Source organism: Daucus carota, chromosome 6 (genome assembly GCF_001625215.2).
Source record: "Daucus carota subsp. sativus chromosome 6, DH1 v3.0, whole genome shotgun sequence".
Taxonomy (NCBI): Eukaryota; Viridiplantae; Streptophyta; class Magnoliopsida; order Apiales; family Apiaceae; genus Daucus; species Daucus carota.
In genome coordinates, this window is record NC_030386.2 from 6,930,492 (window position 1) to 6,944,998 (window position 14,507).

The 14,507-nt window shown below is 31.3% G+C and overlaps 1 protein-coding gene across 2 annotated transcripts; it reads left to right on the forward strand.

Moving 5' to 3' along the window:
- The first annotated feature begins 10,611 nt into the window (after positions 1–10,611).
- On the forward strand, positions 10,612–14,221 carry LOC108225013 (uncharacterized). Of its 2 annotated transcripts, XM_064080464.1 has the most exons (4): positions 10,612–10,734; positions 11,100–11,185; positions 11,325–11,505; positions 13,838–14,221. In XM_064080464.1, exons 3-4 carry the CDS (start codon positions 11,347–11,349, stop codon positions 13,997–13,999), a joined length of 321 nt encoding a protein of 106 aa, XP_063936534.1. In that variant the 5' UTR covers positions 10,612–10,734; positions 11,100–11,185; positions 11,325–11,346; the 3' UTR covers positions 14,000–14,221. The 2 variants fall into 2 exon arrangements, with proteins under 2 accessions (XP_063936534.1, XP_017255294.2); XM_017399805.2 differs by lacking the exon at positions 11,100–11,185 and having other exon boundaries at positions 10,618–10,734.
- Positions 14,222–14,507: the final 286 nt, after the last annotated feature.

Genomic DNA, 14,507 nt, shown 5'->3' on the forward strand with positions numbered 1-14,507 from the left:
CAGCACAGGGTCCATTTGCTTAATATAAGTTACCAGCCGTGAACTTTATATAAGTTTATTACATATTTGTAAAAAAAAAAATCAAAAATGAAAAAAATCATTAAAAACAAAATTTTCAACTTCTTTCTGACTCATAAGTCGAAAATTGACTTAAAAGTCCATTACACAAACGGTATGAATAAACTAAATTTAAATTATAAGTTCAAAAGCTGAGCTTGTAAGCACAGCCACAAAAACACAAAATAAGTGAATTTATTATTTACATTAAAGAATTACGTTGTGTTCACTCGCAAGAATGGAATGATGCCGGAATGGAATGGGTAAAGTAATGGAATGGGAAAGGAATGGTCATTCCATTCCCTTGTTCAAATATTTAGGATGGAATGAAATGAAATTAGTCAAGATTTTTTTTTAAGATTATTTTATTAATATTTATTTTAAGCTCTTTTCTAAAGTACTCCTCAATTTTTAATTTAATTATAATGGAAGTCATATTTAATTTAATCATTGTAAAACCCGATTGTTAGTTTTTTGAAGAAAAAAATTCAATCGACAAAAATAAATGCAATTAAGTAGAGGCAAAATGATACAAAATTTTAAATTGAACTTCATCAAATAAGTACAAAATAACAATCGACGAGTCTCGAAATATTCATAAGTTTATAAATAAGTGCAATAATGCTTATATTTCACCGGCAAGTATAGCATCCACAAGTTGTTTCTACATCCGATGCTCCAAAAAATAATACCAACAAATTTTCACTATCAGCTATCTTCTTTGCAGCTTTGAACCTTTGCACAACATCAATGTCAAAGATCTTCGACAACTCGTCCATAAGCTTTTCTTTTTTCTCCGACCTATCAGTTTCCGCAGCAATCAACAACTTGGTGGAACTCGCAAATTCAGCTGCCATCACCTTAGTTGAATTTGCAAACTCAGCCGTTATCATTTTAGAAGCATTATACATCACTTCAGCCATTTGTTCAGCATCAAAAATTTTCTTCTTTGAACTCCTTCTAGAAGTAGACTCATCAGATGCTTGCATACTCGAATCATCATTCCTTCCTTGAGCAGCTTCTTCTAGATTAATATTTTCTTCCGTCTCCATTGCACTTTCAGCATTATGACTAGTTGCTCTATCTTTGCCAAAGATGATTGCAAGATCATCAAAAAACGAAAATGGTGTGCTTCTCCATTTGAAAACCCCAGCATGAGGCTGCAACCATTAGTTAAAGATACCACATTAATATAAAGAATGATGAACATGCAAATATTCCAATTTCATATGCCAGGCAACATGCATTAAGAAAACACATAGACAGAGAAGTGGATGATATGTAAATAAGCAGGATGTAAACTGTTATAAGTTCGGTAAGTAGAAATATGAAGATTCTTGTATAGCTAGAGAGAAAGTAAATCCCCATTTATTTTCTTCTGAATGACTGCTTATTGAGCTTAACTGACTGATCAAGGCGATTCATTTCATTTGGCAAGCTTTTGTTTTAGTGCTGAGCGAATCATATGTTGCTGAGCCGTTCCAGTTTGAAATCTTGAATTATCAATTCAGCAGTCACGCAGATTAATGTATAGCCACATACTTTTGGTGTAGCCAATAGCCATGTATACTGTCCTGATTTTTTTTAAAATAATTTATGAATTAGCTATATCTTATATATAATTTGCATGAGCCATGAAGTCTTAAAATATTATTTTTATTATTTATTAATTTATTTGATAAAGTCCTCTTATAACATTTTTTTTAAAATTTATGTAGTAATTATCATATCTATATAATAGCATAATAATAATAATAATAATAATAATAATAATAATAATAATAATAATAATAATAGTTGAAGGACCCCTTGAAAAAATAGTTGAAGGACATTTACACATGAGCTCAAACAAATTTTTCTATTTAAATAACAAAATTAAGGAAAAAAACATCATTTAGACACTATAAAAGTTTATATGCCAAAAAATATTTATTTTTCATCATTCAGATATTTTATTGATTCATATTATTCAGATATATTAATCAATCAGATGTAATTCATTCATATTTGCCAAATGACCCCTAAGTCAATATTCCTTTTTCTGCTGCCGCACACAATCAATTCAATATAGTTATGTTTAGGAACATTAGTTTCAGTCCAAGTGACGGATCTTACATCGCTGAAAAAGCTATGAAGCATGAGGAGTACTCTGATAAGCAATTTCATAACTCCTTTATTAATTTCATGGGTCCAAAATTTAGGAGGATTTTCTAATTGTATACTTTCTGGGACATACTTGATGCATGACAACTTGGGTATAGGATTTTTTAAATGATAATGGCACATCCAGAAAGTTGGTTGTTTTAAAAGACTTCCAGTGGCCAATTTTATAAATGTGGTGTCAGGTCATATTTTTATAAACATTTATTAGAAAATAACTTTTAAAAACAGAAAAAAAAATATATGAATATGTTGTTTAGAAAACAGAAAACAATGCTCAACAGCACATTAGCTCTACCTAATACATATCGAACACACAGTGGATATTTGAATTTGTTGCAAAATACAGTTTATATTGAACTGGAGAATTTAAGTATTGTATCATCAGATAGGTTGCGCTAAAAGAACAATCATATGTAAAAGACATCAGGTTCCAAGTTGTTACTTAGGCTGGATAACAAGGTATTTACTGTGTGTAGATCAACATAATAAAAACAAAATGCAAAACATGGTAATTTCATAAGCTCACGCATGGTCAAGGCACGGAATTAAGAGTAAAACAGAAATTTACCTTGGCATATTCAGCCTATACATCTCTTAATGCCGTGACCAGTTGATTTTCAGAATTCTAGCCAAAACGTGATGTGCTTCCATATCTTAAGTCATAAACTATATTAAAACCTTTTTTGAGAGTTTTTATTCGAGACTCGCTACGTGGCTTCCCCTTGAGACCTGAAGTTGGTAATTTGACACTCAATGAGTTTTCCAAAAATCCAAGATATCACGGCTTGAAACCATTGTCAGCTTTGTATGCTCCATTGTTCACAAGTTCTATAAGAGACTCGACCAATTTCTCATCTTCTTGTTCTGACCACTTCTTTTTGTTTCTCCCTGCACCTCTTTCCACGTCCATGATAGTATCAGTATTTGATTCCATGTCTGTAAATATTGAAGACAGAGAATCAGTTTTATTATCTATTAAGCGTCCCTGTTAATAAACTTCTTGACAGTGTGACATTTAAGTTCAAATGATTCTTAATTCTGCAAATCAAATGCTACAGACAGGATATCATAGGATGCAAAAATATTCTGAAAATATTTTTCGATCTACAGAGCATGCTCTTATATATTAACAATCTGAGTACCTAAGTAATCTGAAAAATTTTCAACTGCTATATTTATGATAAGTATGCCAACTTATGTCAATGCATAAATCTATTCCTCTGTCACACCAAAAATCCAAAAATCAGAAAATCTGTGATAAGATATAATCCGTAGCCCAATTAATTTGATAAATATATCAATAAAATCAATAAAATGTCACACTGCATTTCATTATAAGTCCAACTGGCTTTTGTCAATGATAGTTATCCATTTCATTATAAGTCCAACCAAACAACACAATTTTTCATTCAGCCCGGAATGACCATTCCATTCAGTCCAAATTCATTCCATTCAGGTGAAGTGAACAGAGCCTTAGATTATGGAGAGGAAGTTTAAGTTATCAAATTATTTTGATGACGGTGATTTATAAGTTATTTATGTTTTTGAATAATTTTAGTTAGTGTAGTAGATTTTAAAAATTAGAGTTGTTACGAATATGGAATGCTTGATAATATGTTAAAACACTTAGTTTATTTTCAAATCATATTTTCTCATTGAATTGTAGCTGATGAACCGATGTCATACATATTATAATATTCATTTATCAGACAGCCCATCAACGAGTGATGTAGCACTGTAACAGAACTAGCAGTATCTCAATTTTAGCAGTTGATAGGCTTTAGTTGATCAATTGATAATGTAGTTGTTCTATCAAATTAATGGATGTGTATCTAGGGTGATCAATTGTAAATATTCTAAATCATGTAAACTAACAGGTGAAGTGAAGATCAACGGTCAATCAAAGCATCAACTGATGAAGAATAATGGGGCTATCAACTACTCCCTCTGTCCTTCTCATTTCTTTACAGTTTTTTCACACTGCTCGACACGCATTTTAAGACGCATATAAAACATAGTTTCTATAACCTATTTTTGAAATTTTCCTTTTTTGTATAAAAATTTAAACATCAAATTTTCATTCAGAAGAAAAAAAAGTTCAAAATAATTTATCAAACTACGTTTTATGAGAGCATTAGAATGAGTGCCGAGCTCCCGTCCCCCAATGTAAACAAATGAGGGGGGCGGAGGGAGTAATATTTAACTCATCAATGGTTGAGCTCAAATTACACTATCTATTGATAATTCAAGAAACCATCAATGACTACTGAATTAGCTTATCAATTGCTAATTCTTTAGTTATCAGTTAACAACAAGTCAAAGAAAATGATAACAATCACATGGGTTGATTAGAAGAATGATGCAACAATTTTGAAAGTTAAGCTATAAAAAGGCTTAGTCAAATAATGAAAATCTCGAAGCCTATAATTCAAGCAAAACTACATGGAAATAAGCAAGCATGTTTTCTGTCACAAAAGACAAGTATTTCCCAATGAGAGGATGCAAATGATGGAGTAGGAGTATGCTACTGTATACTAGAACAGAAATAGCTAGTCTGTATTAGTATAAATAAAACACTATAATTTTCATTTCAATGTATCAATTAAAAAAAACTGAAGAGCAACTGAGAATAGATTAGCAAGAAATTTTGTAAGATTAGCTCTTTGATCTTTGTAAGTAGTCAGGTATATTTTTAATTGGGAGGTTGTTCAATATAAAAATTCTTAGGCGGGCAAAATAATCCACCTAAAATTTTGAAAGCCTCTTGTTCTTAAATTCTGTATCGTATAATAATTATTTTTCAAGTGTTTGAATAGATTTAAATTCGAAAAATTGATAAAACTATTTAGATTGTATTCAACTCTCCTCCTACAATCAATATTTGTTGTTAAAGTGTTAAATAACAATTGGTATTAGAGTAGACTTCTAATACACAAGAACTAAAGATCTCAAACAATCAACAATGGGAAGAAAGGATGAAGCAGTCAAAATTCCAATACTTGAAAAAGAACACTATTTTCATTTGAAAGTGATGATGAAAATTCATCGTCTGTCTCTTGACATCGGTTACATCAACTGTATAGAGAAAGGTCCACATGTCCCAGTCAAGATCAACACTGTTGTTAGACTTGATGGAAATGAATTTGAAAATGAAGAAGTTCCCAAATCTGTATTTGAGTTTATCGAGAAAAATGAAGAAGCGGTGCAGAAGGTCAAGAAAGCCATGAACATTTTGTTTAATAGTATTAATACTGATATGTTTGACAATGTCATAAATTGCACTATAGCTAAAGAGTATGAGATATTATCCAAACCCTATGTGAGCGCACTGAGCAAGTAAGGAAAAACAAAATGCAACGGTTTGTTCCACAATATGAGCACTTTTAACCGCTAAACAGATAAAATAACTCATTAATAGCTATTAAAAATCACTAAACGAGTTCCCATTCATTAATTAAATAATGATAAATATATTACAAAAATATTATAATCATCACTTTCATAATCTAACAATCCAAAAATATGATGTCAATTCACGAAGTTCGTGTTAGAGCAAGTCCAAGAGTGCCCTAAAACAATGTCCTAGACTAGAATTTAAGACATTTTATATAAATGAATGCTCCAACAATGTCCTAGTGGTAGGGGTGAGCATGGGCCGGTTCGGCTCGGTTTCCAGGTTAAAACCGGAATCGCAACCATATATCTTCGGTTTTAAAATTGAAAACCACAACCACCGGTTCGGATTCAGTTTAAAAAACCTCGGTTCAGTTATAATTGGCTCGGTTTCGGTTGTACAACCGGCAAATATAACAATATAAAATAATGTACAAACGAGACAAATTGATGCACATAATCTAGACATAATAGTTAATATAATATTAGATTTTAGCAAAAATAAAAGTATTTCATTTTATTTTTAAACTTCTAACCGTGGGAATCAAAATTCCCTTTCACAAAAAAATACACAAAGAAACATCCTTATGCAAATCCATGCACAACAGCCAACAAGTAATGATAATGAGTAACAATAGAACGACATTAAAAAGCCAAAGTATCAGGATTGCATAAAATCAAGTATACTAGTCTGCTTGATACAGATTACTATAGCTTTGAAATCTTTTAGCTCAGTACAAATACAAACTCACAAAATCAAGACAAATATTTTCTTGCAGAGGAGGAACCAAATAAGCAGACGCCAATCATCTACCATAATACACTAACAAGCCAAGCCAAGATGAGCTTTATAATTGGTCCCAAGTTGAACTTCACTAACACATAAAAGTCTTTTAGAAAGTACTAAAAAAACATATTCTCACGAGTACATAAAATATCCAATTGAATTAACATTAGTCCAATTTATAAAATATAATATTATTTAATTCTGTGAAATTATTTTTAAATTCATATATATATATATATATATATATATATATATATATATATATATATATATATAGAGAGAGAGAGAGAGAGAGAGAGAGAGAGAGAGAGAGTACTACTCCAATAGAAACCAAATTAGCCTAAAAACTAAAAATCAGTTTCTGGACAGTTTTTTATCACTATTTTTAACTACAGAAATCAAGAAATTTGTACATAACATATCACTAATTTATATATAACATATCTCGCGAATATAGATATATATATACATATATACAACTTATATGACCATCATCTTCACCCAAATCGTAATAATGGACCTCTTACCACCATTACCAGACGTTTCTATGACTTGCCACCATTGTCTATCATCACCAATAGTCACATACACTTTCCATCATAACTTACAAAACTAACGACTACTTCCCATCATCATACAACTTCTCTTGCGGCTTCCTACCGCCAAGAACCTTCCTACGGATGAAATTGATCATCTATAATCGATTATCAATAGTTTAGATAAGTAGATTTTCTCAATTTTGATAATAAAAATCGCTGTTTACATACTGCATAAAACAATGATTAGTGCAATATAAATTAGTGATCCCCGTAGTTATAAATAGTGGTAAGGAAACTGGTTTCTAGTTTTTATTTTAAAAGTGGTTTCTATTTGATCATGAGCCTATATATATATATATATATACTATTTATTTATTTAATTAATCGATTTGGTTCGGTTTTTTCGGTTCGGTTTTAACCAAGAACCGGATTCGAACCCATAACATCGGTTCGATTTTTTATTTTTCGGTTTCAGTTCGGGTTTTTATGGTTCAGTTTTTCTCGGTTTCAGTTTGGTTTTGGTTTTTTTCTTAGCCCTACCTAGTGGTGCCTTAAAACACTAGAGCATTCATCAAGTCCCTCAATTTTAAGGCTACACTAGGCATGCCTTAGATCAAGTCCAAGAGATATCTTATATCATGTCCTAAATTATAATTTAAGGTATTTGATGAAAAAGGTTGATCCAACAATGTCTGATTCCTTAAATCACTAGGACAACCTCTTCGAACCTTATTTTTGAGACACCTCTCTCCTCGCCTTATTCTATATTTTATAATAAATTTTCATGAACACTTTCTTTCTCTCTCTATTTTATATTATGTTTTTTAGTGATGAAATAGAATATTTAATAATAAACTATTAAACATATTGTGAGAATAAGGCATATTGTTGGAGTTCAAATGAGTAAAATATTTCCTAAATTACTAGGAAATGATATTTTATATTATATTTAAGACTTGAATTGCGACAGTGTTGGACTTGCTCTTATTTTACTTCTATCATTAAAAAATTTCTTTCCCTCCCTTTTTACACATATCTTCTCTCTCATATTTTCACTTCCCTCCAATTATAATTCAAATTTAATATTCAATTGATGAAAAGTTGTGACTTGTCTTAAATCAACATAACACTATATTTTATTATATTTGGTTTTTCTATGGTGTGCCCATGAGCACATAGTAAACACTAAGGTTGTGTTCACTTAGTGAATGGAATGGAGGGAGAATGAAATTAATTTTGTACTCTAAAATGGTGATGATTAAATAAAATGTAAATAATTTTCATTTCTTCAATCATTCCAATCTTACTATTTTAAGTTTTAACTATAACCTTTACCCACATGTTTTGGAAGAAATGTTCATTCCTATTCTACATCATGTTTCTTCACAATTTAACTACATTCATATTTTGTCACTATTATTTCATACTTTATTTTTAAAACTTCTATATAATTTTTCATTCCATTCTCCTTTCATTCCATTCCATGAAGTGAACACAGCCTAAAATCTATTAATTTAGATGGTTTTGATTATCTTACACTTTTTAATAATAATGGATCCCCTACATTTACAACAACCACACCGATCAAAAGTATTCAAATTCATAAATTTCAGTGTTCAGCATGGGCCATCGACACACCATATACGAATTCTGTTATATTTAGTGGGTGTTTGGGTGGGGCTTTTAAGCCCCGATTCTGGAGTTTTAAGTTGGAAGCAGTTATTCGTACCGTTTGTGTAAAAAGTCGAGAAACACCTATATAAAACTAAGATTTCTAGCTTTTGTTTCATGATTTTTATTTTTCTTTTTCAAACATTTTAATCAGTTATAAGTCTTAACTAACTTATAACTTCTACTCTAATTTTTTATTTTTAAGTAAGAAGCACTTGTTTTAAGCTCGTGAAAACGGCCTCAGTAAGACCTCCGGCAGAGGAGTTGCTCTTAATCAATTACCCGGGACCTGTCACCCTGTCAGATACCATCAGTCCATCACTCTTGGCCCTTATTTTAACACTATTTTTTGGTGGGTGGACTTCGTGCGAGAAAAAAGGGAATAAAGATAGGAAAGGTTTAATAAAAAAATCAGAAAATCGGAAATAAAGATATGGGTCCTGTTCCCTGACCATCGGTTGTCAGGGAACATTTACCCAACACATTGTGTCCCAGCCGTTGGATCGTCGATCCAACGGCTGGGACAAAAGAAAAACTTTTTAAGTATCCGCGGTAAATAACCGCGGACACTAGGTCTTTCCGCGTGTTTCTCCCGCGGACACACATGACTATCCGCGGTTAATACAGCGGACAACACAGACTGTCAAAACCCTAAGTGTCTACTTCTAAAAAAATATGAAATTATACTCTTTCTTTTTTTTGAATTTATGGATTTAGATGATTATTATGATTAAACTAATTTTGTTTTGAATAAATAACAATTAACTTTATTTATATTATATGTTTAGAATTCTTTGTTTATATATTTTTAATAGTTAGTAGATTATTATTAAAATTATCATTATTACCTATACATTCTTATGTTAGTATTTTATTATAAATTTAATTATTTTTTTTAAAGTTTTTTATATTGATTGACTAATTTTTTTTGTGAATAGTTAATATATAATTTTTATTCTTGTCACATATTATATATTATAAGTATTATTTATTTTTTGTGTTATATAAAATATATTTAAATTTAATTTATTTAACAAAAATATAAAATGCTACTTAGACAATGCATATTTTTTAGACGTTTTTCTTGTTTTAAGTTTTAAATTAATTTAAAAGAGAAGAATATTTATGTGGTACATATATCCAATAAAAAGAATAATATTTATATATTTTATAGAGAATAATATTTATGTGTTATATATACCACATAAAAGAGAATAATATTTATTATATATTCTCTTTAAGTACATAAATATCACCCTAACCACAAAGTCTTTTACAACATTACACAAGCTTGTTAAAGTAAAAGAAAAAAACAATATAAACAGCAAACCATGCACTAGAAAGCAAGAAGGATCGAGAAAATACAAAAATATTTAGCATAAACGTCTAAAAACATACATTGTCTAAGTAGCATTTTATATTTTTGTTAAATAAATTAAATTTAAATATATTTTATATAACACAAAAAATAAATAATACTTATAATATATAATATGTGACAAGAATAAAAATTATATATTAACTATTCACAAAAAAATTAGTCAATCAAAAAAAAATTTAAAAAAATAACAATTAAATTTATAATAAAATACTAAGATTAGAATGTATAGGTAATAATGATAATTTTAATAATAATCTACTAACTATTAAAAATATATAAACAAAAAATTCTAAACATATAATATAAAATAAAATTAATTGTTATTTATTCAAAACAAAATTAGTTTAATCATAATAATCATCTAAATCCATAAATTCAAAAAAAAGAGTATAATTTCATATTTTTTTTAAAAGTAGACACTTAGGGTTTTGACCTGTTATTAACCGCGGATAGGCATGTGTGTCAGCGGGAGAAACACGCGGAAAGACTTAGTGTCCGCGGTTATTTACCGCGGATACTTAAAAAGTTTTCCTTTTGTCCCAGCCGTTGGATCGTCGATCCAACGGCTGGGACACAGTGTGTTGGGTAAATGTTCCCTGACAACCGATGGTCAGGGAACAGGACCCTAAAGATATAATCGGTCGGTACCATTTTAACTTGATCGTCGAAGTCAGAAGATTCTCCGGCGGCCGGAAACGCGCGGATCACGTTTCTACTGGATCCGACCAACTAATTCATCACTTGTAATTCTACTACTTCTTTACTTTTAATAATTTATCAAATGAATTATTGTTTGTACTTGTTCAAAATTTTATATTTCTTGAGCTTAAATTTAGGGTTCTTTGTTGAATTTAGTTTTCAATGAACTTAATTCTACTTGATTATCAACTTCAATTGGGTGTGCTTGTCTGCAGTATTGTTATGATGATTTATAGACGGTGTTTCTGTGTTTATATATTTGCCGATTTGTTGTAAGCCACTGGTTTTGGTTTTTGTTTCGGTTATTTATGTATTGAGCAATTTTTCCCTTGTTTTCTTTTCAATCTCTCATTACACGATCTGTGCGATTCTTCGATGTAAATTTTTCTGTTTTTTGTATGAAAAACAGATACAATATTACTCAGCAATATGAAGGATGTAGAAATTCTGTAGTACTACCAATGCTTGAGGTTAATTGTTATAAACTTTGAATTCGTAAGTGAGAAAATGAATTATAAGATATTCCAATCTAGATATTGATAATATGTTTTCTGATGAGGTTGTAGCTGTGCGTCATGTAAATGGGAGTCTGATGCATATTACGCTACTTGTCTCTCTTTATTCTTTATCACAGGCGTAGTAGCAAGATTTTAAAAATGTCAAGACCAGCAGTACTAGTTTTTCTGCTGATTGTACTCATTATAACATCTCAATTTGAATGGAGGCAGCAACTTGTAAGTGATGTTGATACACATCCAGCAATCTCGCAAAAGCAGCAACAAATTATAAAGAGGGAGGAAGCTGTAAAAGAAAAGGTAATCTTTATAGTGATTAGTGAAGTCTTTTATGTCTTGGCATCATCATGATCATCATCATCATCATTTTCTACTGTATCTGGAATTCTAGTTAATGCTTCCCCTAACATCAGAAGTTTCTTTAGATGCATCATACATATGATTAGTACATTTAGCCATTTGCCTGCTCCATAAAAATTCAAACAGTGCCATATTCCATTAATGATTGATAGTGAATTTAAACACAAGGGAGTGATTCGGAAGGGCCTTGCTCTTTGTTAAGAAATAGATCAGACAAATTTAGTATCTACTTTTTGCATCTGTTCACAACGTTCCACCTTAGGCCCGCCAAGAGATTTTATCTGCCTTGGCAACACAGAATAAAATGAAATTAAGATAATTTTGGGCATCCTAGAGCTGTGAAGAAAGCATTAGGAAAATGTCTAACTTGATTGATATGAGACCAGCAAAGAGCGCGGGTCTTGCCCATTTTCCAAATCCAACCTTGTTTGGCCAATAGCACTAGATATAAAGCATGCATATTATAAAGTTCTAAAACAACCGTTATTCATTGGTTGTTAACTAGCTCTCTATTCTATCCTCTTTCTTTTCTTTCCAGATATTGGATATAAACCGGTGTGTGTGTGTGTGTGTCTATCCAATATTGCATTTTCCTGGGTTCTTCCAAGAAAAACATCAAAGTTGCTTCCTTTATGGCTTATAGCAGTTGGGAGGCCTTGATATTTAAAGAACTTTTATCTCTTGAATCCCAATTTAAAGATGATGTTTCTTAGCTATAGGAGGTGTGTTGGGAGAGACTTCGATTGATAATTTGTCAAAGCTGAGGTACTGTCCCAATGTTGTGCAGTAGGAGTTATGAAAGTTCTTTCCGTTGCAACAAGGAAATTCGATGATCTATCAGCCAAGAAATTATGATAAATCGCTGGGCAATGTTGTGCCTTGTTTATATCAATAAGAAAGGTAACTGGGGAACCCTCTAGAAATTTGTAACAAGAAGAGAGTATCTACAACACTCTCTTATCATATATTATCAGTTATTCCAGAATGAAAGATGAGACCACTGTCTTATCCAATAAATGAATACATGCCAAAATCATACTGTAATTTTTAAGCACTTGTGAAGATAAAGTTTCTGCTTAACTCTACTAAGGATTATATTATAATTTATTTTACTACGTTATATGCAAGTTCTGGAGTTCTTTCAGATGGTGAGTGATGAGTAAATGGTGCTGCGATGAGGCCCTGTGGAAAGACCAGTATGATGCACATAGAAAAAGTATTCTAGACCTGTTAGTTTCCGAGTAGCTTTCAGTTTCCTGATTTTTTTTCTTAGACGTAATCAGGAGAAGCCACCAGCAGATAATGAAGATCAATAAGTTTTTGAACACTGGAAAATGTTTGGGGTCGTCCAATACCTAGACAGTTCCACAAGATCATCAATGTAGACATATAGGTGGTATCGAAGTCGCGTTGCAGCTTAAATATCAACATATATTTAAGGGCTGTCTGGATTTTTTTGTCATGCTTCCTTTTATAGATTTTCTTTAAATTTAAGGAAGTATAATGCCATGGGATTGTATTGCAATCACTTTTTCCATTCATTTTCATGGGATTATAATATATCCTCTCACAAGGTATTATAATCCCATAGAAATGAGCTAAAACAATGATGGAAATATGTACTCATGGGATTATAATCTCTTAAAATTGAGAAAAATAGGTTAATAATCCGGGGATTATGATCCCAACAAACAAACTTATAATCTTTTAAAAATGAGATTAGTAGGGTAATAATCCGGGGATTATAATCCCACCAAACAAACATGGCCTTTGTGTTTGTTGTTCTTTGTTGATGAATAGGAGAAATGAGTATAACTGCTGATTGTAGTTGCCTAAAATTGAGGTCATGTCTTCCTTTAGTTTTTCGAATGATTGGTATGTGTCGAGTGATGTGTGTGTGTGTGCGCGCGCGCGCGCGCATAATGTATTGCTACTGTTTCACCTTCCATTGACCATTAAGCATGTCATTTAAAGACCTTTTTACAACTGAACTCACGTGATACTACTTTCTAATATGACAAGGCATCTCCGGGAACAATTGATAAAGTCTACTGCACAGACTTAAAAGTTCAAATTCAGTTGTAATGTTCAAGTTCTCTCTATATTTGTTTTAAGTAATTATGATCTGCCAAATATTGGCCAAGTAAAATATGCTTGTACAAACTTAAAATTTATAATACTTACATTGAAATTTCCAAAACATAGAAATTAAAAATGTATTTCGGAAATGATTTTGAAGTAAAATTTGTTTCTGCTTTGATACATGTTGCAGATTATATTATCACAAGAGAAGAACATTCAGAGGCTTAATGAACTTGTTCGGAGTCTGCGTAACCAATTACTGCAATGCAGAGAGAGCAATGAAACAAGTAATGATCCAGCAAGCTCATTGACTGAAAACGAGTTTGAGAATCAACAAATCCTGGAGGACTAGATTCAAGCTTCAGATGCCACTACTACTTGACAATCACCTGTCCATGTTGTATCATAATTCTCTGAGCTGAAAATACACATGTGTAAAGAAAAGTCTAAGCCTGTATGTTTCGTATTGCCTCCTGTTACCAGGCTGCTAGTGAGTTTAGATGCCTTGAGATATGCCAAACAAGGTTACAGAAGTAAGAATCTACTTTCATCATAATGAGCTTCATTTTTTTTATGTCGGGGTACAGCATTTATTCTACTTTTTTGTTGCTACCGAACGTTAATATATGATAGGCTTCAAATTTTCATATACCAGATGAGCTTTGCGGGGATCTGGTAATCGACATTCGACACGACCTATTGTATTCTTTTTTTTTTTTCTCTGATAAGCCATCAATAAACATTTAGTCGTATAAAACACCCTTGTACCTGCCTCATTAAAGCTTTCAAGACGTTTTTCTCTATCTGAACGAGCCCTGGGACAGAAGCAGCCATCGAAGGAGAACCTTACACCACTTCCC

What these genes read in the sequence shown, in the direction of transcription:
- LOC108225013 (XM_064080464.1), top strand. Translation starts at nt 11,347, where the DNA reads ATGTCAAGACCAGCAGTACTAGTTTTTCTGCTGATTGTACTCATTATA. An exon ending in AGGAAGCTGTAAAAGAAAAG is followed by an intron (nt 11,506 to 13,837) that starts GTAATCTTTATA and finishes TACATGTTGCAG; the next exon opens with ATTATATTATCACAAGAGAA.